We start from the raw sequence: 24,177 nt of genomic DNA on the forward strand, positions 1-24,177 counted from the left end.
ACAAATTGGAAGCCAAGTGCTGCACTTTGCTAGATAAATAACAGCATTCTTGATGAAATGAATGAAGCGTGTATAAAACGTGGAACAGCAACAGAGTGTGCTCCTGTTTTGTTTTTCATTATGGAGGGGAGAAAAAAAACTCTATTTTTATGGAGCCTATTAATTGTAAAAACATACAGGTCAGTGTCAGTTGTGGGAAGAGGGATACAGTTTATTATCTGTTATCACCGGGGGATTAGGATTACGTAGCCTGGGTAAATCTGCACCTTATTTCGGTGAGCACTTTTCATTTCCTGTCAGGAAGTTAAATTTCCTCTTTTATACATTTGGTCTGGATTGTGATTGACTTGATCTTTGTTGTTTCTGTCATTACAATCTGCAATCATAACCATTCACATTGGCTTAAATGCATTACTCAATTAAAGCCCAATAATGCAAAGACATTGCCATGCAAATATGATCTCAAATATCGCTACAGAAGCCCAGTGATGATCTTAATCTACTCACTACACAAATATGCAGTTGAGCTCCTTAGGCTGGGAAAGAAGGGAAGGAACTGGGCCCCTTTTAAACATGCCGGACTATTATGAGAATAGAAGATGCATTAGCAACTCCTGATTTGTAGATTCAAAGGCAGAAATCGTTTGAAATGTACAATTCACAACGTTGCAGCAAGTCATATTCATCAACACCATTTACACAGTAGAATCATAAACTCAAATTCGACGATGGGCCTTGAAGACACCACAAGAGGGCGCTATTGTTCTTTTCTATTTAACTCCTTTATCAGCGCAACGCAGATATAACTATGTCCATTTCAGTAGTCATGACAGTTATTCAATGCATTACCAGTTAGGAAGCATTCACAGCAGAAGTTTGGGAACTAGGAGTTATACTACTACATATTCACCTCTCATCCTTTTTGCACCACAATATCACAAAAATGAACAAAATCTCTTTGAAGTAGAAAAAGTAACAATTGTCAAATTCTTATAGGGCAAGTTATCCACCGAACTTGTTTTCCCTAAATTTTCTTTACAGCATCAACCCAAAGTCACAATATGAAGCTGTGTGTCAACCGAAATCAGAATAGCAGAAATTAGATTCAGAATGAGTTCTGTTTTGACTGGGTGTAATGGGGCATATGGGGACTGCCACTTGGGATGATAGGTCACAGCTTCTCATGGAAATCACGACTGTAGGAAACAGAAGAGAGGTTGTTTTAAAGCAACATGTAATCACGTGACTTCAAAATAACTAAACTGGTTTAGATTTAAACGAATTGTTATTGCAATAGTCAGTCAGAAAAGCTCGAGTTGTATTACCGCTAGCTTGTGATTTTACAAATAGCAGTACCAGAGTTTTCTGAGTGACATTTGTTGGATTTTTTTTATTTACTTTTTTTTCCTCTGTGGTGTAAGTTAAATATTTAGGCACTCGTAAGCTTCATGAAAAAGAGCTGCAAAATAGCAAAATCCACCTTGTTCGTTGCATGCTTATTTTTGCAAATAAGGAACATTTATCACTTAGGGAGAAATCAACAGACACGTCCTACACTAGTAATCATCAGTTTCTATTTGAATTGATTTCTTGCACATTTTAAGAAAGTCAACATGGCTTCTTGCACCTCTGCTTCATGCCGTTCCTCGGCGGATGATTCTGTTTCCCTGACAACTACCGCCATGGTCACCTGCATGTCTGGGTGCTGCTGCTTGGCCTCCTGGATTGCAATGGCCAGAGCCTGCCAAATCAGATCAGATGATATGTATGAAAAATCAATTTCCCGAGTTCAATGTTATGGCATTGAAGGGCTGCAGTGCCATAACCTTGTTTGCATTGAAATTTTGAACTTCACCTGTTCCTGGTCCACATCATCATCTCCTGTGATGATGATCCTCTTTTCAATCCTGGTCTCTGAGTAGCCTCCTTTCACCGTCTGCAGTGAGTTTAACACCACACTAAACAGACTATTCCACATTAAATGATGATATTTGTAAATTTTTATTCTCAACCTTGGTAACCTGTGTGGTCGCTGATGTAACATTTTCTGTGACAAGGATGGGAGACCCCGTTGACTCTCTTCCAAGACTGCTCATATGCACCTATAGGGGGGAAAGAAGTTCACACACCTGCCACTCTAAACAAACTTTTAGTTTGAAAACCTGACTTCATATTGAAACAGTACAACACTTAACCAATAACTTTATCACCTAATCCAACCCTACCCTAGTTTGAAACCCTAACTTTAGATTGAAACTCTACTTTCAAAGCCTACCCCTAGTTTGAAACCTTAACCCTAGTTTTAAACCCTTTTACAAAATACAAACCCGGGTTTGAAACCCTACTTCGAAACCCTAACCCTAGTTTGAAAAGCTGACTTTAGTTTGAAAGCATGCTATGACACTTAACCAATAGCCCTAACCTTAAACCTAATCCTAGTTTGAAGCCCTAACTAGATTGAAAGTTTCTTCCCAAAGCCCAACCCAAATTTGAAACATTAACCCTAGTTTTAAACCCGTCTACAAACCCCAAACCTGTGGTTAAAACCCTACTTGGGGAACTGAGTTTGAAAAGCTGACTTTAGTTTGAAACCGTACAAGAACACTAGCCCTAACCTTAACACCTAAACTCTAAGGCTTAACCCTAATTTGAAACTTTAACTTTAGACTGAAACCCTATTTCCACAACGCTGTAACGCCAGAGTTTTAAATTGTTAATCTGCTATTTATAAAATGTGTCAGTGACAAATGGTCAAATTAAAAGGCAATTGTAAGGATATCTTGGGCAAAATCTGCGGTGTTCATCTTTAAGTGCGGGGGACAAATTGCGGTCCTAATGAAACTGCGAAAGACGTGTCCCCACCTTCTACAGTGTCATATGCGGCTATGACACTGTATATGAGATGTTTAACTAATCAATCAGGCCCCTAAAATGAATTTTATCACCCCCAAAATTGAAGAAAATGTTAACAATCTTTATAAAAATGATCAATTAACATTACAACTCTGTAATGTTGATAATTTTTATAAAGATTGTACTCTTGTAACAGATTTTTCTGAATTGTGCAGGTGTATCTGTTGGCGGGTATAACACTCACAGGGGAGATGCTCTGTCTCGTGGAGTAAGAGACCTCCCTCAGGCCAGTCATACCGTGATCCTGCAACAACAAGTTACAGGTCAAAACCCAAACTATAAAACCAGTTCCTCTCTTGAGTCAAGATGCAGTACAAAGTCACAATTTCAGGTCAAGACCCAAACTACAAAACCAGTTCCTCTCTTGACTCAAGATGCAGTACAAAGTCACAATTGCATCATGACAATGAACACAGAAGAACACCTTACATAAATTTTGATATATTGAAGATGCTTTCCGCAAAAAAATAAACCGTGTAAAAACAAGGTGCCCAAGAAAACCATTACTACCATATTACGCAGTCCTAACCAACCTGATCTGTGAACTCCACGATGGTTGTTGTGACCTCTGACCCATTGGGCTGGGTTTCTGTCCTCACGTCCGTCTTCCTAACAGCGCCGATGACATCACTGGGTTCCCGACTCAGAGGCGTGGCGCTGGTGATACGACTAGCTTCTCTGTGTGACTGCTCCCTGTCCACTGAACATGAAACCGGTACCGACCTCTTGGGCTTTTTAGGCACGACAGGCTTGGGAGGAGACCATAAAGAAAGTGTTGTTTCTCAAGAGAAAACCAGTAAACAAAATCACATATTGTTTACGCCTCAATTTATGCAAATATCACCTTAATATAGCAATTTATCATTTTTTATAGTACGTGCCCTCGTTAGAGGTAATTTATTTTTTACTTTTTCTTTTTTTAACAACCTGTCCACAAAATGTGTCTACAACCTACTTTTGAGTTCCGATACATAAATACAGAATCAGACAGGCTGAACAAATCTGAAAAGTTCACCTGCACATCTGGCCGTTTGGGTTCCGTCCGAACTTCTTCAGCTTGGACATGCTTAGCTGGGGGACTGCTGCTCGCTCCTCTGGACACAGGAGGTGCAGACACCAAAGGAGGCGACGTCCCCGAGGGGCCTTGCTGCTGAAGGAAGTCGATCCCGAAGCGCAGGCCCCCGTCAGGTGACAAGTCCCGCTCGCCCAGCTCGGACATGCCGCGGGAGAACTCTTCCATGCCTGTGTGCAGGTCTGTGAGAACAGTGAAGTCGACCTCGGCCTCCAAGCTGGAGGTTGAGCTGACTGTGATGCTGGAACATTTGCGCTCGATGCCGAGGTGGGTTTCCTTCAAGTACAAGATCTCGTGGTCTTGATCGTCCTCGGACGCTGACCCCAGACGTCTCTCCCAAGGCTCCCGCTACAGATAGAGTCCACGTTAGCTCTGTGATGCAGTTGAGAAAAACTAACTAGCCTAACTTCTGAGTATGAGGTATACATGCGCTAAGGGGAAGACTGTGGAGAATTTTGTCAAGTTACTATTAAGTTGAAGCACATATTCCAAACACACATCAATTGTTGTAACATTAGTTCATATAAAATAATATCAAATAAATAAATATCAAATATCAAATAAATAAATAAATAAATATAAAATGATATCACACTGAGTATTGATATTTTGTATTTTTTTTCAGTCAAAACTATCATCCAGTATTATGCTTATTGACAACTTAATGTCACGACTCATCCCCGGTCGGTCCATTATGTGTATATTGTCATAGTTTCTGTCTGTTCTGTCGCCCCTCCCCTCCTGTGTGCCCATGATCTATGTACTAATCACAGTCACCTGCCTCTGGTTACCTGTCGCGTATTTAAATCCTGTCTGCGTGTCGCGCCCTTGTTGGATGATTGCTTGTCTCTTGTCTCACGTCTCTGTCAGTTGTGTTTTTGTTAGCCAGTCTGTCAGTCCAGTTGTTGGTTTGGTTAGGTCGTCGTGTTAGTTTGTCCGCTGTCTGTTCCCCTTATCCTCCCTTCCAACTACCTTTTCCCTTCAAGCTGCATTTGGTCGCCCTGCTCCATTCTGTTCATGACACTTACCAAGGAATCGTTGAGAGGTTCCTCATGAATGGCAGGTGTCGGAGGGGTCTCCTACAGAAGAACAAGCAGAGGTTATTATACAGTCAATAATGGATCAAATCCAAAATTCCTTCACGACAGTCAGCCTAATAATACCGAAATAACAGGATTCAATTAGAAAAATGAACACTGGTTGTGACATTTAAAAAAGTTTGCAATGTTCTCTGCTGATTGTTTGTCTAATGCGTGATAAGTTGCCCATTGGGATTTCTTACTCAGGCTGGGAAGAAATACAAGAAATTTCCTCACTGAACCTACAGTCAGAAGCATGCTATTTTTCATTTCAAAAGAACTGCAATGCCATGCACTGAACCGTTCCACTTTTAAAACAAAAATAATAACCATTTTCAAGGGAAAAGTATACTACATCGGAAATGGAATGTATGAATGCCTAGAACCAGAATGGTTTGGCAGCTCTGCAGCCTCTGACCGTGTCTAATCAACGTCTTTTAGATTGTCGAGTGTTGCTACAGAAGTGCCAATGCAGGTCATTTAGTTTCACAGCCTTTCTCGGCTATTTACCAATAGATTTCGGCGGAGGAATGGTTGGAAAAGGCCTTGCGCTTCTTGCAACAGCAGCCACCTTTGTCATGTGAGGATGTTGGAAAGATAAAGGGGACCTTGGTATAAAGGTCTGTGACGTTCTGAAATGACCAAGCAGATGTCAAGCTTTGCAGAGGGGGAGAAAGGAAAGCAAAAAGCTTGCTGGAGCGTGGACAAGAATTAAGTCGATCAATGGCTTTTGCTTTCTCTGTCACATGAGTTGTAAAGGATGAGCGCGTGATTTTGTTGTACTTTGGAGATGGCAAACACAAGTTCTGCATGTCATTGCGTCAAGCTCATGCAATGTTTTACTTCCCCATGATGGACAGACAGTTTTAGGTGGTTTACCGCTTGCTTCCTCTTGGTGGCATCTTGGTTGGTTCTGTAGTGGATGTGGCTGCAGTCAGTGTTGCTGTGGCGGTCTCTGGACCACTGTTTTTTCAGAGGGAGTGTTCGTGGGGGAACAGTTGGTAACCTGGACAGGAGCCCCTCTGCGTTATTCTGAGCATCTTCCAGTTTTTCGCCACTTTTTGGCAGCGGACTTGCTGCATCTCTAAATTCTCTCAAGTCTTGTTGATGATGCAATGTTCCAGCGCCAGTATGGTATTTTCTAACTGCTGAGTCACTGACTCTATCTGTGGCCAGTCTAACATTATCCTCCACACTTCTTTTTTCCGCGGATTCACCTTCTGATTGTGTCATTGCTGTATCACCGACAGTAACCCACGCAGACTGGTTAAGAGGATTCACACAAACTATGGTGTTTTTATTCAAAGATCTTTTGGATCTCTGCGGCTTGAGAGGGACAACTTTAGTGACTTCAGGCTGTTCACAATTGAAACTGTTACAGAAATCTTTCAGCAAACCTTCAGAACTCAGGCCTTCAATTTTCTGTGTGTCATTTGACATCTCGGCCCCTTTTCCCTTTGATTCCGAATCCAGAGTCTCCGAGGAGAAAGCAAAGTTCTTTGTTGGCACTTGAGGTATGTTATGCTCATGTTGGCAAAGCTTAACATCTTTGCTCGGTGTTCCATTTCTTTGTTTTGTATTTGGTGAACTGAATCCATTTTCATGAATGTAACGCTTTGTTTGAAAATCATGACCATTGTTAGCAGCCAAAGGAGCATCCTGGGGGCTTCTAATTGTCTGTCCCATTGCTCTTAAGTCAGTTTGAAGAGATTTGCCAGTTTGAGAGTTCCACATTCCCCCATTTTCCTCAGCCCAAGGTGTGACCGTCAGCATGTCTCGAGCCACATTAGAGTCACAATCCAGCGCTCGTCCAAAAGCATCCTGCTTGTCAATCAAATTGACTTCACCAGTCGCCTATGTTGACATAGAGTAAAGAGTTAGCCTAGCGTCACACCCCAATGTTTACCCTACGAAACACTGAAAGGGATTTTTCAAGACATGTCAAGGGGAAATGCAAATCACGTCATTCCTCCGTTCATCAAGATGTGTTTTTCTCACTTGTTGGTTCGTTCAGCCTCAGTAAGTAACATTTGGAATGTCTGCTTAAGACATTACAGGACATTTGGCCAAGCCAAACAGATCAGACAAAGGGAAAATCTTGACGTCATTACTCAGTAATCAAATCACATTCTTACTGGTTTCCGCTCTGGGGTTCCTCCGGGAGGAGTAGCAGAGCAAGCTCGTTTCTCCCGTTGGTTCATCTTGCTATTGGGCTGCCTCAAGGCTCTCTTCAGCTCATTGATGCTGGCCTGGTGTTTCTGTAGAACATCTTCTGGCTTGTCCAAGAACTGCTACTTACACAGTAGAAGTCAAGGCTGAGTTACAAAACACCAAAGAGATACTTTCCAGATCTTTTAAAAAGGCCCAAATTTAACAGGGTGTTTTTGTATTCTCTAAGGTTTACACATTTTCTCTGCTAGATTGCGAATCATTTGGCTTTGTTTATACCCTCTCGTCATCACAATAACAGTGATTCAGTTTACACGTTGTCCTCTTGGACACTAAAAACCTTTCTTGCCAATAATGTCATACCACCGGGAAGGCTCTTTTAAAATATACCTTATTTCTAGATATCTAATGAACATGCATTTGTGGGATGAGCAGCACAGCTGGGTATGTGCATTGTCCCCATGTAAAATGGCTCACATCATCAGAGCCTATGCCAATCACCTTATGTTATTGTTGCTGTTGAGTTGTTTGATGTGCTTTGTTGAATCACATTCTAATCAGTAGCATATGATAACTTTATACCGAGACATATTGGCATTCTTTCAAAGAACATTCTGAGTTATGTGGAGGAATCATACACCGCCAAAACAGCCTAGTAATGTGCATGATCCTCAAACTAGTCACTAATTTGTCACACTGCTCTGGGATGGAATTTACCTCCTCAACCAGGAGTCATAACAAGTCAGCCATTGTGGTTGTGTTGGTCATTTTAGAATACATTCCACCCCCAAGCCAATCCCATGTGCTCACTTGGTTTGAGGTGTGGACTGTTGGCAAGCCCCTACAATTTTCCCACTCCCAGATGGGTAACTCTATGGGTGAGCGATCTTGGATGATTGACGTTAGTTCCAGATGATGGCGTTATACAGTAGAATGACTTTCAAAGACTTATTTTTGCTCTGGGGAAGACACCCTACATTCAGACATGCACGTTTCAGCTCCCTGGAGCTCAAAACAAGTCAACAGCCTCAGTAAAATAAGTAGTTTGACACACTGTATAGTGAAATGTGTTTGCAAATATGGCACACTGAAGTCAAACGAAACATTTTTCATGTTGTGTTCTTGCACGACAAGAATTGACGAACATCAAAGTAGACAAGATAAGCAAATACCTCCTGCTTGGGCCGAGCCGAGGCCAGATCCTTGTCCAAGTGGGGAGCAAGCCAAATGCGATGAGGCGATTTAAGCAAAGCAGATGATGGTGTGATTTTATTTCATTAGTTTGGTTGATTTTCATGCAAAAATGTAAAAGCAAAGGGAAAAAAGGAAGACCAGCGGGCAAACATTCACACTATCATCAAACAATCCCTTTCAACATTGGCTTATTGATTATTAATATACAAGGACTACTTTCCCTAAAGACTGTGTAGTAAATGATTGTGTAAACATCGTGAGTGTGTGAATACATAAGTATATATTATGTGGCGGGTTCCAATTAAAAAGCATGTTGATGCTCAAAAATGATAATTTTTAACACTTGGCTGTTGCAGACTGAAACGTCAAGAGTCATTTGAGAAAAGAAGCACTGGACAATCAGCAATGCTTGAGGATCATCTGTTTGTAATGAAAGCTAAAAATTAGAATGAATTATTCCCTTTAATACAAGTGAACGCGTGCCTCTACAGAAGCATCACTGCCCAAGTGCTGATCTGTTAAATGTTTAGTACATTTTCATTCATTCTTTCAGAACTGTGTTTGATCTTAAAAAGTATTAAAGTACATTTTAATTATGTGCAATACAGTGTGATTAAATAAATATGAGGTACATAGTTTTGATATTTAAGTCTGATATTAATGTTGACACAACACAAAAGTATACAGTGGCTTATGATTATATATAAACCATATCGATTAATTTGATAATCGAAACAGGAATGTTTTCTTTTTTAGCAATATGTAGGCCCATTACACAATTGAACTTCATATTGGTCATGAAGATGAAACATTTTTAGGTGGAGTTTGTTGTGAGAAGTTTGACAATCACTGGTGTACATTCTAACTTAGGTGATATTTCTTTTTAAAGACTTACTAATTGATTTAAATGTAAACTATCCATTCATCCATTTTCTGAAGCGATTCTCCTCACGAAAGTCTAGAATTAGTTGCCAACCAATCGCAGGGCACAAATGGACGAACAACCTTTCGCACTCGCACTCACACCTACGGGCAATCTCGAGTGTTCAATTGGCCTATTGTGCATGTTTTTGTAATGTGAGAGGAAACCTGACTACCTGGAGAAAACCTATGGAGGCACGGGGAGAACATGCAAACTCCACACAGGACCGCTATCTTTTCGTCCCCCCCTTTCATTTTCTGTCCATTAATTTGTGAACAACTCACAGTGTCACAACAAATTACCAGCATTGGAATTCTGCAAAATCTCCAGATGAATAGAAGTAACAATTCTTTTAGGGGAAAAAACAATCACAAAAGGACATGGGGTGCAGACATAAGTTGCGGTACTAAACCAACAACAACCACAAACAGACGCACACATAAGTGGCCAAAATACCTCTGGTTTCGAGTCTACAGGCGAGGCTGCTTCCTCGGCCTGCAGGACAAGACAAGCCAGAGGGGAAAAAAAGGTCAAAAAACAGAGAAGGGGGTGGTTAGTGAGAAGGGATGATGACATTAGAGCAGGGAAATGAGAGAAATGTTTTAGAGGTGCTTCAAAAAAATATAAGGGTATTTAGAAGCAAGTGAAGGATTTCTTAAATGCCTGGAGAGGAGCTAAAAACCAGTGAGATTAGTCAAATGATTGGCAATAAAGGGACGGTGAATACCATTGTCCAATGCAAAGGACGTTGAAGAGCATAAATGGTTTCACAGATTTTATCATTGTGGATGTTTGTCAAGTCAAAGATGTGGGTCAGTACAAAACTCTGAGAACTGTATTGAATAAAATATGTTTTGATCGGCAGTCAATGTAGGAAAACATACCTTGAGCTCCAAAGTTTTGCTGCATGTTGAAATGCTCGCACCACGAATGTGCTCTTGACCGTGGTGCAGCTCTAGGTCTCGGTCAGTGTCGTGATCATGGTCTTGGTCTTGTTCCGGATAGTGGTAGTGATCATGGTCTAGATCCAGGCTGCCTTCCTGGTCCAGGTCTTCTCTAGACATGAACTGTGTTTGGTCACTCGAGCTTCGCTGAGACAACTGGTCCATACTATTACCTAAAGTTGAAGCTGGTTTGGTGCCAGTGGAGGGAAAGTGCTGTGTTTAGTTTTAATAATTCACGTAGGTACACTTTACAAAAATCCATTTGACACACAATAAATCATGATTTGAAGGCAATTGTGCGGTGTGGGGTAAAGCTTTCTAAATTGTTTTTGGTCACTATGCTGTCCGGCCCATTTTTGCACTCACCTCAGAGGCGTTATAACTGAGCCCTGTGAACCTTGTCAAGTAAAAAACAATGTGACCAGGAAAAAGATTCTTCGCAATTCGATTGGTCTATTTGATTCCGGCCAGTAGTTTTATACTTTGTCACAACATTTCTCCCTAGAGTAATTTATAACTTTGTGCTGAAATAAAGACAGGTCGTGTACTGTACCTTAAGAGAGCCGCGCAGTTTTTTTTTTTCTTTTTAAATGATAGGCTCACCATCAAAAAGAGTCTGAAATTTAACCATATCTAAAGGTCAGGACAAAGCCTTGCCAAGAAAGATCACTCCCTTCAGAACACTATAAAAAACATGGTTGCAGCCTGAAGGGATTCAGGACGAATAGGAGCTCTTACCCCCATCAATACTTCGGGACAGCAAGTACCTCTTGCTAACGGAGCGATCAAAGAGAGGAGCAGGCCTGTCAATCAGAGCACTAGCCTGTCTGGTTTGGGCTTGAGTTCGCCCACTGTAGCGGAACTTGGAGCCAATCACCAAGAAGCCCTTTGGTGGTGGCTCTGGAGATACCAACCTGTAAAAACAGTTCACAGAGTATATTTTTGAGGTTAAAGAAATTAATGTAAGCAATCTAGTCCTGGATTTCTGCTGATAAAATGAGGTCCCTAACACATACGGCCAAGATTTATCTTGATTGCAGCCAATCGAATAATGCATGAAGCAATCAGCATTCTTTAAAGAATAGAGCAGCAACTACCTACATGAATGGTTTCCGACTGAGTCAGCAGCACCGCTGCTTTCTCCAGCTAAGCTGCATTCAGTTTTGTCTCAGTTGCTTCAAGATGATCAATCAACAATTGCACGTAGACAGCAGGGTTCTTAATGATTGCTTGATCAATGATCAGGCCCATTCCTGGTGGCTGTATTGTGCCATGCAGCAATGCAGAATAGGCGAGTACCCAAGTCCTACCTGAAGAAGGTGTGGTGCTCAATGCAAACCTTCCACAGGCGCTTCGAGGCCCGATGGTTGGGCAACTTGAAGCCAATGGTGCTCTCAAACTGTTCATACTGAGCCGTGAGGGAGAAGGAGTGATGGATGGTGAGAAAAGAAAAGAAGGGTGAGAGGAGAGAGTGCGGGGAAAGATGAAGGGACAGTGTGAGGGTGAGCTGTGTTTACTGCAATGGAAGAATCGATATATTTTCTTTTCCCTCAGACACATTTTATTTGGTGACACGTACGGTACGACTCCAGCCAACTGAGAAATAAAAACTCCCTGCATCAGATGTTCAGTGATGTGAATAGAAGTAGCATCTGCCCAATCAATAGGTTGTTAGCAATATCACAAGTCTTTAAATTGTCCTTTCAAAAACAGGACCTTGACCGTAAACATGTATACTCACACTGACTTGAGGAGATAGAGAAAGGAAAATCAGAAAACTTTGGCTTATTATTCACTAGCAAGATAGAAAGAAATTTGCACTCATGAAAGTTCGGGAGGAACAACCAGACATGTTAACTACTAACCCTGCTGACAACAGTGAAACCATTACGACATGAAATAGTGGAGTCTATGTACCCTCGTTTCACTTTGTGAGGATTTGTCATACGATCATGAGCCGTCGTCATTAGGCATTGGGTTCATTTTTTGCAAAGCCAAGCATCATCCAAAAAGACGGTCATTTGTATCTACCTCTCCAGGACGGATCTTGATGTAGAAATTGCTCCTCTTGTATGAGATCTTGAGGATCTTTGGCCAGGCAAAGCGGTTGATCCTTAGACGGTCTCGGTAAATGAGCAGACCATTAGCGCTCACGCCAAGCATTATGTCGATTCCCTCGGAATCCTAATCATGGAAAAATCTCTGTATTAGCATAAGTAACTACTATATACTACAAATTGTATAACTACTATATTCTGTACATGTACCTTAGCGTGATGTAAGTCTACCCCATACATTGAGAGCTTCTTTGCATTTTCTAGAAAATTAACTTCTGCATCTGCTGGACTCATTCCTCTAGGGTGGAATAATCACAAATGAGTCATCATTGAATCTGCCATACCCCACAAAGTTTCACTGGCAATTAGGTGAATTTGTGTGCCGACCTATAGTTACGATGCAGCTCCATCACCCTTTCCTCCAGCTCCCGCGTCTGATTAGGGGCAAAGCGAAAGTCAGCCACATAATCCAGCCCGTGTTCCTCTGGCTCATAGTCACCCAGTTCAGCCTGAACAGTGTAGGAGCCCAAGAGGGCGTGCGTTACAAAAGAACAGGGCAGACGGCCGGACAGGATGTCGTCCCTCAATTGCAGGCACAGGTAGTACCTAACAAATATGTAGAGACTTGTTAGGTTTAGCCTTCTGTCTTTTTGTCATTAAGATGACTGCACAAATACACTTTCACGCTGCCAAAACATCCACTGTTGCCAATGTAGGCTCGAGAGACTTCAAATTTTATGAGACCAGCGCATTTGATTTTTCACTCATGTTTTTAAATTATTTTTTCTTACCTGGCTGTTACAGTTGATAAAAGTTTTATTTTGTTGACATTTGGAGTGTGGAATGGATCATTTCCAAATCATGTTCACTTTTTTTTCTGAAATCAGACATTAACCAGTGGCTGGACAGTGGATTGTGTCCAATTTAGCAGATGCACATTAAGTCATGAGCAAGTAAATTAAAAGCAAAGTGTTGCACATTATGTGAACATTGGTGACTAGCCCCATAAAATCTGCTCAAAGACAATAAATGCTATTCAGTAACCAAAATTGGATCCAATTGTACAGTACAACCAAAAGTATATATGAAACAACCACACAGCTAGTGGTTGATTAGTCCTTGGCCTTTTTAATAAAATGTCCGTCCAGAAACAATTTCACAGGTATACATACTGATTGTCTTGGACACGAGAGTACTTTCAGATCGGGGTAAAAAGGTCATAAATACAAATACCAGTCATGCCAAAAGACCATTGCTTTGCGGTTGAAACTAATTCCAGTAAGGCTTTCTGCACGTTCAAGCAGTGTGCTCACTGGGTCACATGGAAAAAAAATATCTTCTAGAAACATAGTAATTCAAGCAGGATGGCTTTCGAGCGTTTTATATTTGCTCATTAAATAACCAGTCAGCAGTTCATCTATTATTACTAATACGGATATGCATACTTTATGTCATGTTTGACAGTTTGATACAATCCTGAAAACTTTAACCCTTTTCTGTCAAATATTCCTTTTTTTGTTGATGTCAATGCATTGTGGAATTTCAACAACCGGTAAACATTGTTGGGTTTTATACCAAAACGATTGGTGGCCACAGACAGACAGACTTCTGGATCCCTCAATCATTAGATTTTTTGGGTATTGGCACTGAACTCTACATCTGGATTGCATATTCTACTCATGGGATACACCTTCCTAACACAGACAGAGAAAGGTTTAACAAGTTGTGGAATTTAGTCACACATGCTGTTATGCCTCCACAGACGACTATAAATATTTCCACAAGTTGTGTGATTCATCCTTTTGTAATTGTCTCAGCAGTATTGGATTAAAACAATTAACGCAGCGTTTGGAACCAACTGGAAACCTAATACTTTGACTTGTCAGGACCCAAACATCACACATTGTTCTGGGCGAAAGTTTCACGACCAAAATAGGTCATGTCTCAATCAAGCTTTGGCTCAATCGCTCATTTGATTGTCCAACTATGATAGCTGAAAAATACAAATTAGGGTTGGTTTGTCTATTTTGAATTTACGGAAATAGTTTTCAATAGAATAGGTTTCACACTTTGAGGTGAGTCATTTTGTCTCTGCCCAGTCTAAACTGTCTTGTCCAACAATCCTACTCGTGTAGTGATGGCCAAAGACATTAAAGACTTGAGCTGTAGAATTCCGACCAACCTGGTGATGTCTTCAATGAGCACTGATGGGTCTGGGGGGTAGAATTTAACAGAGAATCCCAAAATCCAGGCGCCAACTGTGAACAGATTAGCAACATAGAAAGTTAGGCACATTTCCAACAATCTTCAACCACTCAGCTCAAGATTGCATTGTTGATTTTGGACCGAATATCCATTCTATTGGACTGCACTGAAATAATTTATTGTACCTGTACATTTATTTATGCTGTATATTATGGCAAAATATGAATTGATGTGATCATTGCTTACAGACATATTCACTAGGTCAGCGTGGCGGTCCTGTTGATGTCTTGTTGGATATGTGATGTATGATATCTGCTTGGTTTGCCGCCTTGTAAAATGATTGTTGATAATCATTGTGCTAAAATCTTTATAATGTTTTTTGTTGTCACTGGAGGGGTCAAAACTAATTGATTAATCAAATAACTTAAAGAAGTACTAATCCTCTGATTTCCGCCTCTCAACAGTTACAATGCTTTGATTGGTGTAACAATTGGTGATTTCTGTTCTTCATGTAAGCAGACATCGTTTGTGTTTCATCAGAATGACAAATTTGTTAACATCTGGTTTACTTTGGAGAACAATAGTGAACGTGTATCCGTCTTCTGACCGGTTAAGGACCAAACAACTGAATCGTAATCAATTTATTGGATACGAAAAGTATGGATTACCTGTAATTGGAGTGCTAAATTTAAAGGAGCCTCAGACGCATGTATCCAACGAGCAGCTTTTTGCTAAACCCAAGAAGTTCTAGATTTCAAGAAGGTTGGGGCTCCTGTGAGATTATGCTTTTGTTGTTTATTTATTTGGCTTTGTTTAATCATAAAACAATAACAAGTGATAAACAATCATCGATTAATAAAAAGTCATAAAACATATATTTAATTATACAAAATAAATTCATGGTCCAATTAGTCCATTAATCGATGGAATAATTAATAGAATAACTGACTCAAAAATATTTTATATTGACGGGCTTAGTATGATGAAGACTGTTAATTCTTACCAATAACATTTGAATAAACATAATATGAGATGTTCTCATTAATCAGTTCCCTACAAGTAGCGCTCAGTTGCTGACATCTGATCTACACAGACCTCTACTGGGGCACACTGCCTCCATTCATGGAAAATAGAAAATGCCACAGAAACAGGGATTGAAAACATTTGAAAATGATTACACACTTCACCCTTACTTTAAACACAACAGAACCTCACCACTTGATCAAACCTAGCCCTTTCATGATTTAGCCATCTGTTCAACTTCCCTTAAATGAACCAACCCTGTTTTCGCTCATCTTTCTAGTCATTTGTTTCTTTGGCAGTCTGATAATGAAGTTCACGTCAGATATTTTTGAGAAATCATTTAATTGCCAAACTGCAAGCACGTAATTTAGTTCATTAATCAGGTACATACACACACACACACACACACACACGTGTGCCCTCAAGCTCACACACTCACACACACACGCACACACACACACACACACACACACACACACACACACACACACACACACATACACAGAATATATTGAATGTGCATACAGTCTCTGTCTTGTGCACTTACTTCGAATTTGCTTTTTAATCTCCTTGGACGGATCCAACCAATGCTGATAAAGATGAAAAAAAGAGACAATGCATTTTTGTGAGATTTGACCTCGGCAAAATCCCCAGCTATATTTCAAGAGCTCCTTTGTTGACTGTCTTGCATAGTTGAAGAGCAAAATTTGGCCTCTACAAATGACAGGAAGCATCAATATTGGTGTGATGAAGGTTAACCAAATGCTGCTTGTTCTGTTTAATGTCACCAGCAGCTTTTATGCGTCTCCTTCGAGTCCAAGCACCTTCTTTTAAAAAGGCTGTATAATCTTATTTTCAGTCTGAAGCCAACATGTTTGGACAACATGAATCTAGCATTGATCATGTTCGAATTAAGGTTCCATCTGGATCACTTGATAGAATGCCCCATGCATAATCAATCATGTTAAAATCTTAATTCACATTCCAATGTTTGCTCTCACAAAATATGTGTACAAAATCAAGCACTACATGCTGTTTGATGTGTCATTGCATATGTGCCACAATGATTTGCCTCAAACACTAGACCTAAACTAGCAGGTCTTTATGTTCAATTTGGACTTTTGGTGGAATACAATTTATTTTGTGGAAGCGTTCACATTCCATTCTGAAATGCGCCTTCGGTCTATCTAGTGTGTGAAGCAAATGTGGACAGGAGAGTAGGTGCCACAGGCTTGTCTTGTCATTACATATTTCAGATCCACAGAGTAGCGATTAGGGAAGAGGTGGAACTATAAACCTCACATAGGAAGGCCAGAGCTGGAATCAAGCCCTGGACCTGACATGATAACCAGTGCTCCACCATGCCGCCCTTATATAATTTTTTACATGTTGGCTGTGAAAGAATCGTGCTCAGAACAAATCATCCCAAATATTTCCAAAAGTGTGTTAATATGTTGACAAGACCTTGGTATTGTCGGGGTCGTGGAACGTCAAACCGAAGTAGTCCCTCTCCAGCAGGTTCAGATGGCCACAAACCATGTCCAGCAGTGTTTGGCCCTTGACAAATTTCTATCAGACACGCACACACATGCACACACACACGTACACATACACACACAGAGACATCACATCGCTATAAAAAACTGTTCAATGACAGTTGCAAATGTCTAAACATGTTTAATGTATGCCAGCAACAACTAAAATAGAGGCATACAGAATGCGGAATATTTACCACCTTACATCCATAAAACTATAAGGAAGTCCCGACTTTGTCGAAGGCTTATTTGTCAGGAGGGCATCATTCTAAACAATAGTACTGCATGTTGTATAAATTATTTTATTCATCGTTGACGTTTCATGTCCAATGCTTACCATCATAAAGATGCCAAGCAATAATTACCCCTTGCTGAATGGGAGTGTCGACATGCGTCAGGCGAAGGGAAACACATCTTAACAGATCACACATTTTATTAATGCAGCCCTTTGGGGAGAAAACATGCACACTGTTGATTGCACACAAACATGCACAATGTGCACACACACATCTCCTTGGGCAGTCCAGCTCCTATGGTGACAAAGCAACCAAGCAGCTGTTACCATAGAAACAGACGTAATAGGTCCCTTATGCCCTCTCCCACTCCATCCTTTTCTCTTTGGTAAGAAAAGACTAAAGCAGTGAACACGAGACGAAAGCCAAACAATGTACCATTTTTTTCAAATTAGTACTGAAGAGGAATTAGACTTTATTGCGCTTAAGCAATACACTATCAACACCATCAGCGACCGACAGTGTGTGTGTGTGTGCGCGAGTGTGTGTGTGTGTGTGTGTGTGTGTGTGTGTGTGTGTGTGTGTGTGTGTGTGTGTGTGTGTGCGAGTGTGTGTGTTGGGTGAGTGTGGGTGTGTGTTTGTGCGCGCGTGTGTACCCTGCGATTGGCTGGCAGTTTGGCGGTTACTTCCTACTGCCCAAGGATGGAAGGATGGATGCATGGATGGACGAATGGATGGTAAAAAAAAAAATTAACCCCATTTTGAAAATGTCTTGCAGCTGACTATTGAACACAACTTGTACCGTATTTAAGGCACACTTAAAAGCCTTTAAGTCATGGCAAGCATGTGCCCTATCGTGCGGTGCGCCCTTGGTGTGAATTAAATACAAAATAGACCCAGCAATTGACTCTGCGCTTTTTAACCCGAAGCGCCTTATGGTGCGGAAACTCTGGTACTCATACATACTGTAAAGTGTGCGCTGGCTGGTCCACCGCGATGATGCTGTAGACCACTAAGCTAGGAGGATACAGGGTAGCCGTGACAACAGCAGTCCATCAACAATGACCCTTTAACATGACTATTGTCGTTCGTTCAGTCATGACATGCAAATGTAAAATGATAAACAGAGCATATGTTAATCCCTTTTTATAAATAAGAAGAAGAAGGAAAAAAGAAGAATGAAATAAGAATGAAATAGACACTGTGTCAGTATAGTGGCTTTATTTTTCCCTGCATTTTTATTTGATATAAATATATATTTGATAAATATCTTATTGAAACTGATCTGAAGCAAAGATTTTTACTTTTTTTAATTTGTTGCTATTTGATTTTGTTTAGCCACAAAATCCAGGAAACATAGAAGGGACTTGTGGTTAAGTAGCAGAAGTGAGAATATGGCCATTAGCATTTCTGTAAATTCAGTTCAATTTCCAAACAACAACTAAAAAGAGAGTTCCCATGGAAGCCTCAAGCACAAAGGTAATGGAATCCCAGGTTTAATTGTGGGACTTGATCAATATCTCGTTTACCAGCCAAACCTTAATGATAGGCAAAGTCAGGCTCTCTGTGTTTTTTGCATCAAAGCTGCTTGCTCAATGCACTTTATAGCTGAAATTACAGTTTGAATTTTACAGCATTCATCACTGTGTCCAAACAGTCGACTCACCCACGAACGACCATATGTCTCTGCCTCTCCTCCCCCCACTTCTCTTTACGGTTTCCTACGCCTCTCTCGCTCTCACATTCCATTTTCTCCCTGGTCAAACATCATCTGTCAATTGTATGGATTTCCTGTCAAAGTGCAAATTCCGTGGGCCAAGGAACGTGAAGGGATGGATGTGTGTGCATCTGATGGACAAGGAAGAATTATGTATGTAATGTAATGAGGTAAAACAACGCAGATACACAATACCCGTAGAGGTTAGATAAAAATAAAGATTTTATTTAGTAAAGAATGAGGTGGGGGGCTTATTAAAGAGGCAGTTTGCAGTTTTGAAACTGCAACGTTTGAATGTAGACTCACTGAATGCTTTCCTTCCTGAGTCTGACCGAAGCCACGGCCCTCACCAATGTGAGCCTGCATGATCTGCAGTCAGGACGTCACGTGTGCATGCACAAACCATTCTTAGCTAGGTCTGCTGCATTGCTTGCATGATTCATTCATTATAGACTATTGTGTTATTGCTTTTCTTTTCAGCTGCTCAATTTTTTCCATAGCTTCCGATGTCATTAAACAGCCAAAAAGCACGCCTCAAGAACAACAGAATCACACTTGTCACACACTTGCTGCACAAGTAACAAGTTCCATTCAGGGTTCTTTCAGAACAACGGGAAGAGAGGCCAGATTGGAAAACATGATTACATTTGGATTAATTGCCTCGCTGGCTAAGCCATTTAATGGAGGAAGGCAGTCACGGCAAGGTCTACAAGTAATGTTGACAGGGATAAGGTGTTGTCGTAATAGACCCTTCAACAAGTGCATGGGCCAGAGGGGTTAAAGAGCTTCATAATGAATGCTCTATGGGCAGCCGGGAATGTGGAATGCCCAATTAACATCCACCAATCTTCCTGGAAAGTCACCTCAAGCTGCACAGAAGCTGAGCAGTTGCAGCCGTTGATCTGAGCAGCACCCACCCGCACAGTGAAAGCTGTAGTATTTCCTGACTCAGTCACATTTATTTTTTCACGACACACAGATTGTCTCTGAGGTGCAATGTGATGTGCTGAGTCCAGACTGTTCAAATGTAGTAGAATTGCTTGCACAGTGTGACAGCCATTAGAAGCATTTTGCACATTTAAAGATTGCTATAATTGCTGCAGCATTATACGCTTTAAAAATGAAAGCTTTATTCAATTAGAGGTTTGCACTTTCACAGGATGATAAAACAATTACTGAACAAAATTCCTCTGAGAATGAGTCTGTGTAACTCTTGCGGGTGTTCACTCCTAAGTATACATGTAAAATAAGCCTCAATGGGACTGTGAAACTTTATGACCCACAAACCTCAAGGTTGTTTCCATTGTTTTAGCCGTAGAAGAAGCATTTTTTACTCAGTACAAAAAGTGGCTGCTATTCATTCAAAACTGAGCTGTTGTGTTACCTTACCTGAAACTGCTCTGTTAATTTCTTGCTTTTAATTTTCCCAATAGCTGCTGACTGATTTCGTCAACTGTACCACCTATTCATGTGTGGCATTCATTAAGCATTCCTCTGTGACGCCACATTGCTATGACTCGTGCTGACTCGAATTGGAAAATTCCCAATCAGTGTGCATGTACTGTCACTTTGCTATTCAGTTCTTTCGACAGAGTGTCATGAATGTTTTTATTAAATTAGGGAACAATAAATATCAGTTTTTGTTCTGGCAGTCGTGCAGGAATAATACATAAGCTTATAGACTTGAGCAAAATGAGCCACAAACTAAAAAGCTGACAATAGCATATACGATACAGCTGAATGTCTTGATTTAAATCAGAAAATCGTGGAGAAAATAGTAGGCCAGAGGGAAAAGAGGCCAAGGTTTGAAGTTGCTTGTGTTCTGACATGGGTTTCTGATGCCGGGTGTGCGTGCAGAATGGTGATATCTGTGACATCACAGTAGCACAGAACAGTGAATTGGACAAACAAATGTAACAAAGAAGAGGAATGTGACAAAAAAACAAAAGAAAACAATGGGAGACATTCAAAATCACGTCCACTCCCCATAGGCTGAATTCATTCAATTGTCACAAATGACGGCCAACCAACAAACAAGTTCTTGTATTGGTTCCGTTCATGCACCCAAAAAAAAAACCTAACATTAAACACATACACAAAAAACTAAGTCTAAGACAACTTGGTAAATGGTGAAAGCTTGTAAACAATTATCTGAACTCAACTTAAGATGAGTTTAGAACTTTTGAAATGTGTGCACTTTTACATCTTAGTATGAGGTTTTCATCAATTTAATATCTTGCTCCAATAAAAGTCAGAAAGATTTATTTGGGGCTGGATTGAGATGTCCTTTTGGCCTGCTGAGTTGGTCACCGCTGGTCTCTTCTGCAATAGGCAACTGATTGATTTAATTAACGGCCCAGATGCCAGTAAATGACAGGGTGAATGAGTGTAGCTCTTAAACATTCCACTCTTGTTCCACTTCAGCATGTGAGTATGCAAATGGACCACAGAATTGAGCAATGTACCTCAACGGCGGTCTCGTAGTCTGAGCCGTCAAGCAAGCTGACTTTAACAGGGACTGTCTTGGGCCTTTTGTTGCTCTTCTGGGGGGATTTGGAAGCCTTGCTGGGTGTCTTGTCTGAGCTTTCATCCACATCTCGATGATCCTCCGGAATCTGGACAGAGAAAGTCAAAAAGTGCTTGTGTCCTACTATCCTCATTCAGATGCAATTGCTTGTTTCACGACATGATTAATTGTTCAATTGGTTGAAGCGTTGCAGAAATATGTAAAGATGCTTTGTCTAGGTGGGAGGAATGATTGAGAGACCCGAATGAAGTGAGCTGCTGGTAGTTACCCAGTGCACCCACCTGATTGGTTCGCCTGGAGTCACCCTCCATTGCACTTTTCATTTCCTCCGCCAAAGCCTTCTCTGTTGTCATAGAAATAGATTGAAGACCTATGAGCACATATAAACACAGTCAGCTCTAATTTTGCTTGCTCAAAAGAACAGTGTGGCTGGAATGATTACTGGCCCTAAATGTCCAATATGGCTGACTGATTGAACAAAACGCTCTCCCTCTGTAAGTATCCTCACATTAATTGAGTCATGCTGGCATACTGTATTAGTCTCAGCTGCCATTCACATCCAGTCGGCTTTTCATGCACGGAAAAGATCTTGAAATAGAGAAAGAGTGCAGGGTGCGAGCTTCAGCATCCTGTCTTCTCAAGCAGATATAAACGTAAATTCTATCAGCAGGCGAGCCTCGCAGCAGACAGCCTACGGAGATAGAGGGGAGGAGGCAGGGAGGGGGTAGTGATGTGAAGATGCGGGGAGAGGTTATGAAGAGAAATGATAGAACACAAGTAAAAGGGGTTATGAAGAGTATGACAGCAAGGTGGGGAGATGGAAATAAAAGCAATGGCGCAATATACTGGTGACGGATGAGACCTGTCTTTTGAAGGTGACCACTGGGCTCTGGTCCAACCCCATCTGTGCTCTTTCTCCAAATAAAAGAGCTGAAATTCAGATTCGGCGTCATGGCAAAGAGGGTCAAATTACTCGAGATAAAACCCGAGTCAGACAGTGACATTGCTATCAAAAGAGACCACAAGATCAGAGCTTTAACATTTACTTTATGTCAGCTGAACTTGGCCAAGATAACACTGGAATTATTCTTTTGAACTTCTTTTGAATTAAAATTACTTGACCAAGTAGGAATATTATATTGTAACCAAAGCTTGGCAAATGTACTGCATTTTCCTCAAGTGGAATTTATTGTTTTGTTTGTTTGTTTGTTTGTTTGTTTGTTATTTTTTTGTTTATTGGTGCACTTGCATTGCAGTCAGTCCTACAGCTAACAGTCAACACAAGCAATTTATCATTTCTTCAAGATTTTTTGGTGAACATCTCAGGGACGTTGATGTTGTTTCTGACAGATAAAGTGGATGCTTTCTCCTCCTGTAGTAAAAGCACTGCCCGGAATGCTCAAAACTGTTTATTGCAAAACAATGCTTATGTGCCAGGTATCTGGGAAACAGTAAATGGGTGGTTTCACATGGCGCTTTTCCACATTAACCACACTGAAAATGTTTTCTGATGTTCCTTCATTCACATCCTGATGAATAAACAATTCGGAAATTGTACTTTCTGCGGGGGGAAAAAAATAAAACGTCCTGATGAAACCTTGGTTGCATGAAAACTAAATATTCCCAAATGCCAGCTGTTTCGTGTCCAAAAAACATCTTAAGACCTCAAGTACTGGTTCCAGGCCCAGATGAAGAACAGGTTTTCCGCTTAGAAGGTGGTACACCGCGGTGACCCCTGATGGGTTTGAAATAAAAAATTGAGAAGAATTTGGATAGAAAGTCTGTTAAATAGCTAAATGTATAAACAGCATAGCCCGAGAAAAAAAAAACAATCAGTTGTCAAGCGTGCCAATTGTGCCATATATTTCTGTTCTGAACCAAGGAATAATACACAGCTGTCAAACTTCTCAATGATCTCATCCCTCGTGCAGTTCATTCATATCAGAGTCCTAATATGAGAACACCCAATGGCATGAATGAATGATGGTTTTCAATTCGATACATTACCAATGATATATGTTATGGCCCTTTTTTTTTTAAGGACAGGGGACTTTTTTTTCCGAAACCCTTAGCGGCCATATGAAAGGAATTCAAAATGTGATGCAACAACAAAAGAAAAGATAACTATATATTTTTTAGCTTTTGTCTGTTAAATGTTTGAGGAGTTTCTGTAACAGTTCATCTGAGGGTTTGTCTGTCATTGGTGGAACGAATCAAATGCTCTTGCCAATGGACTCTCGGTGATAAGGTGTAGGTTACTGCTCTACACAAACATGTAAAATTGGACACCAGTGCAGACTATTAAAGATTAATGTGAATGTAGTGTATAAGCCTCCACCCTTTTCTAGCCATAATAGTCCTAATGTTCTGTAGATAATTACTACAAGATGCTGCAATGCCATTCGTTACTAGAGGAAGTCAGTGTCACGTTCTGCTGTCAGTAACTCAGATAAAGAATTCCTGTTGTGTGTCACTCGGGATTGTGTCAGGCCTTCCAACTGACCTTGGATTTGCTCTCCACTTAAGTCATGCGGTATCTCCTCAGGGATCATTATACTCAGCGCCACGAGCTGGTGTCAGTCCAGCA

At 40.8% G+C, this 24,177-nt stretch overlaps 1 protein-coding gene across 1 annotated transcript; it reads right to left on the reverse strand.

Moving 5' to 3' along the window:
• Positions 1-165: 165 nt before the first annotated feature.
• Positions 166-24,131, reverse strand: LOC147062026 (band 4.1-like protein 1). The gene is made up of 24 exons (XM_085910963.1): positions 24,094-24,131; positions 21,872-21,960; positions 21,529-21,678; positions 17,043-17,147; positions 16,126-16,168; positions 14,533-14,608; positions 12,738-12,956; positions 12,561-12,648; positions 12,325-12,477; positions 11,604-11,701; positions 11,032-11,207; positions 10,234-10,478; positions 9,806-9,844; positions 8,406-8,435; positions 7,200-7,355; positions 5,944-6,918; positions 5,014-5,064; positions 3,929-4,333; positions 3,447-3,662; positions 3,098-3,157; positions 2,013-2,102; positions 1,856-1,936; positions 1,628-1,741; positions 166-1,196 (listed from the first exon to the last, which is right to left on the reverse strand). The coding sequence occupies exons 2-24, from the start codon at positions 21,941-21,943 to the stop codon at positions 1,191-1,193; spliced, it is 3,648 nt and encodes a 1,215-aa protein (XP_085767089.1). The 5' UTR covers positions 21,944-21,960; positions 24,094-24,131; the 3' UTR covers positions 166-1,190.
• Positions 24,132-24,177: the final 46 nt, after the last annotated feature.

Source organism: Syngnathus leptorhynchus, chromosome 1 (genome assembly GCF_054491065.1).
Source record: "Syngnathus leptorhynchus isolate UIUO chromosome 1, UIUO_Slep, whole genome shotgun sequence".
Taxonomy (NCBI): domain Eukaryota; kingdom Metazoa; phylum Chordata; class Actinopteri; order Syngnathiformes; family Syngnathidae; genus Syngnathus; species Syngnathus leptorhynchus.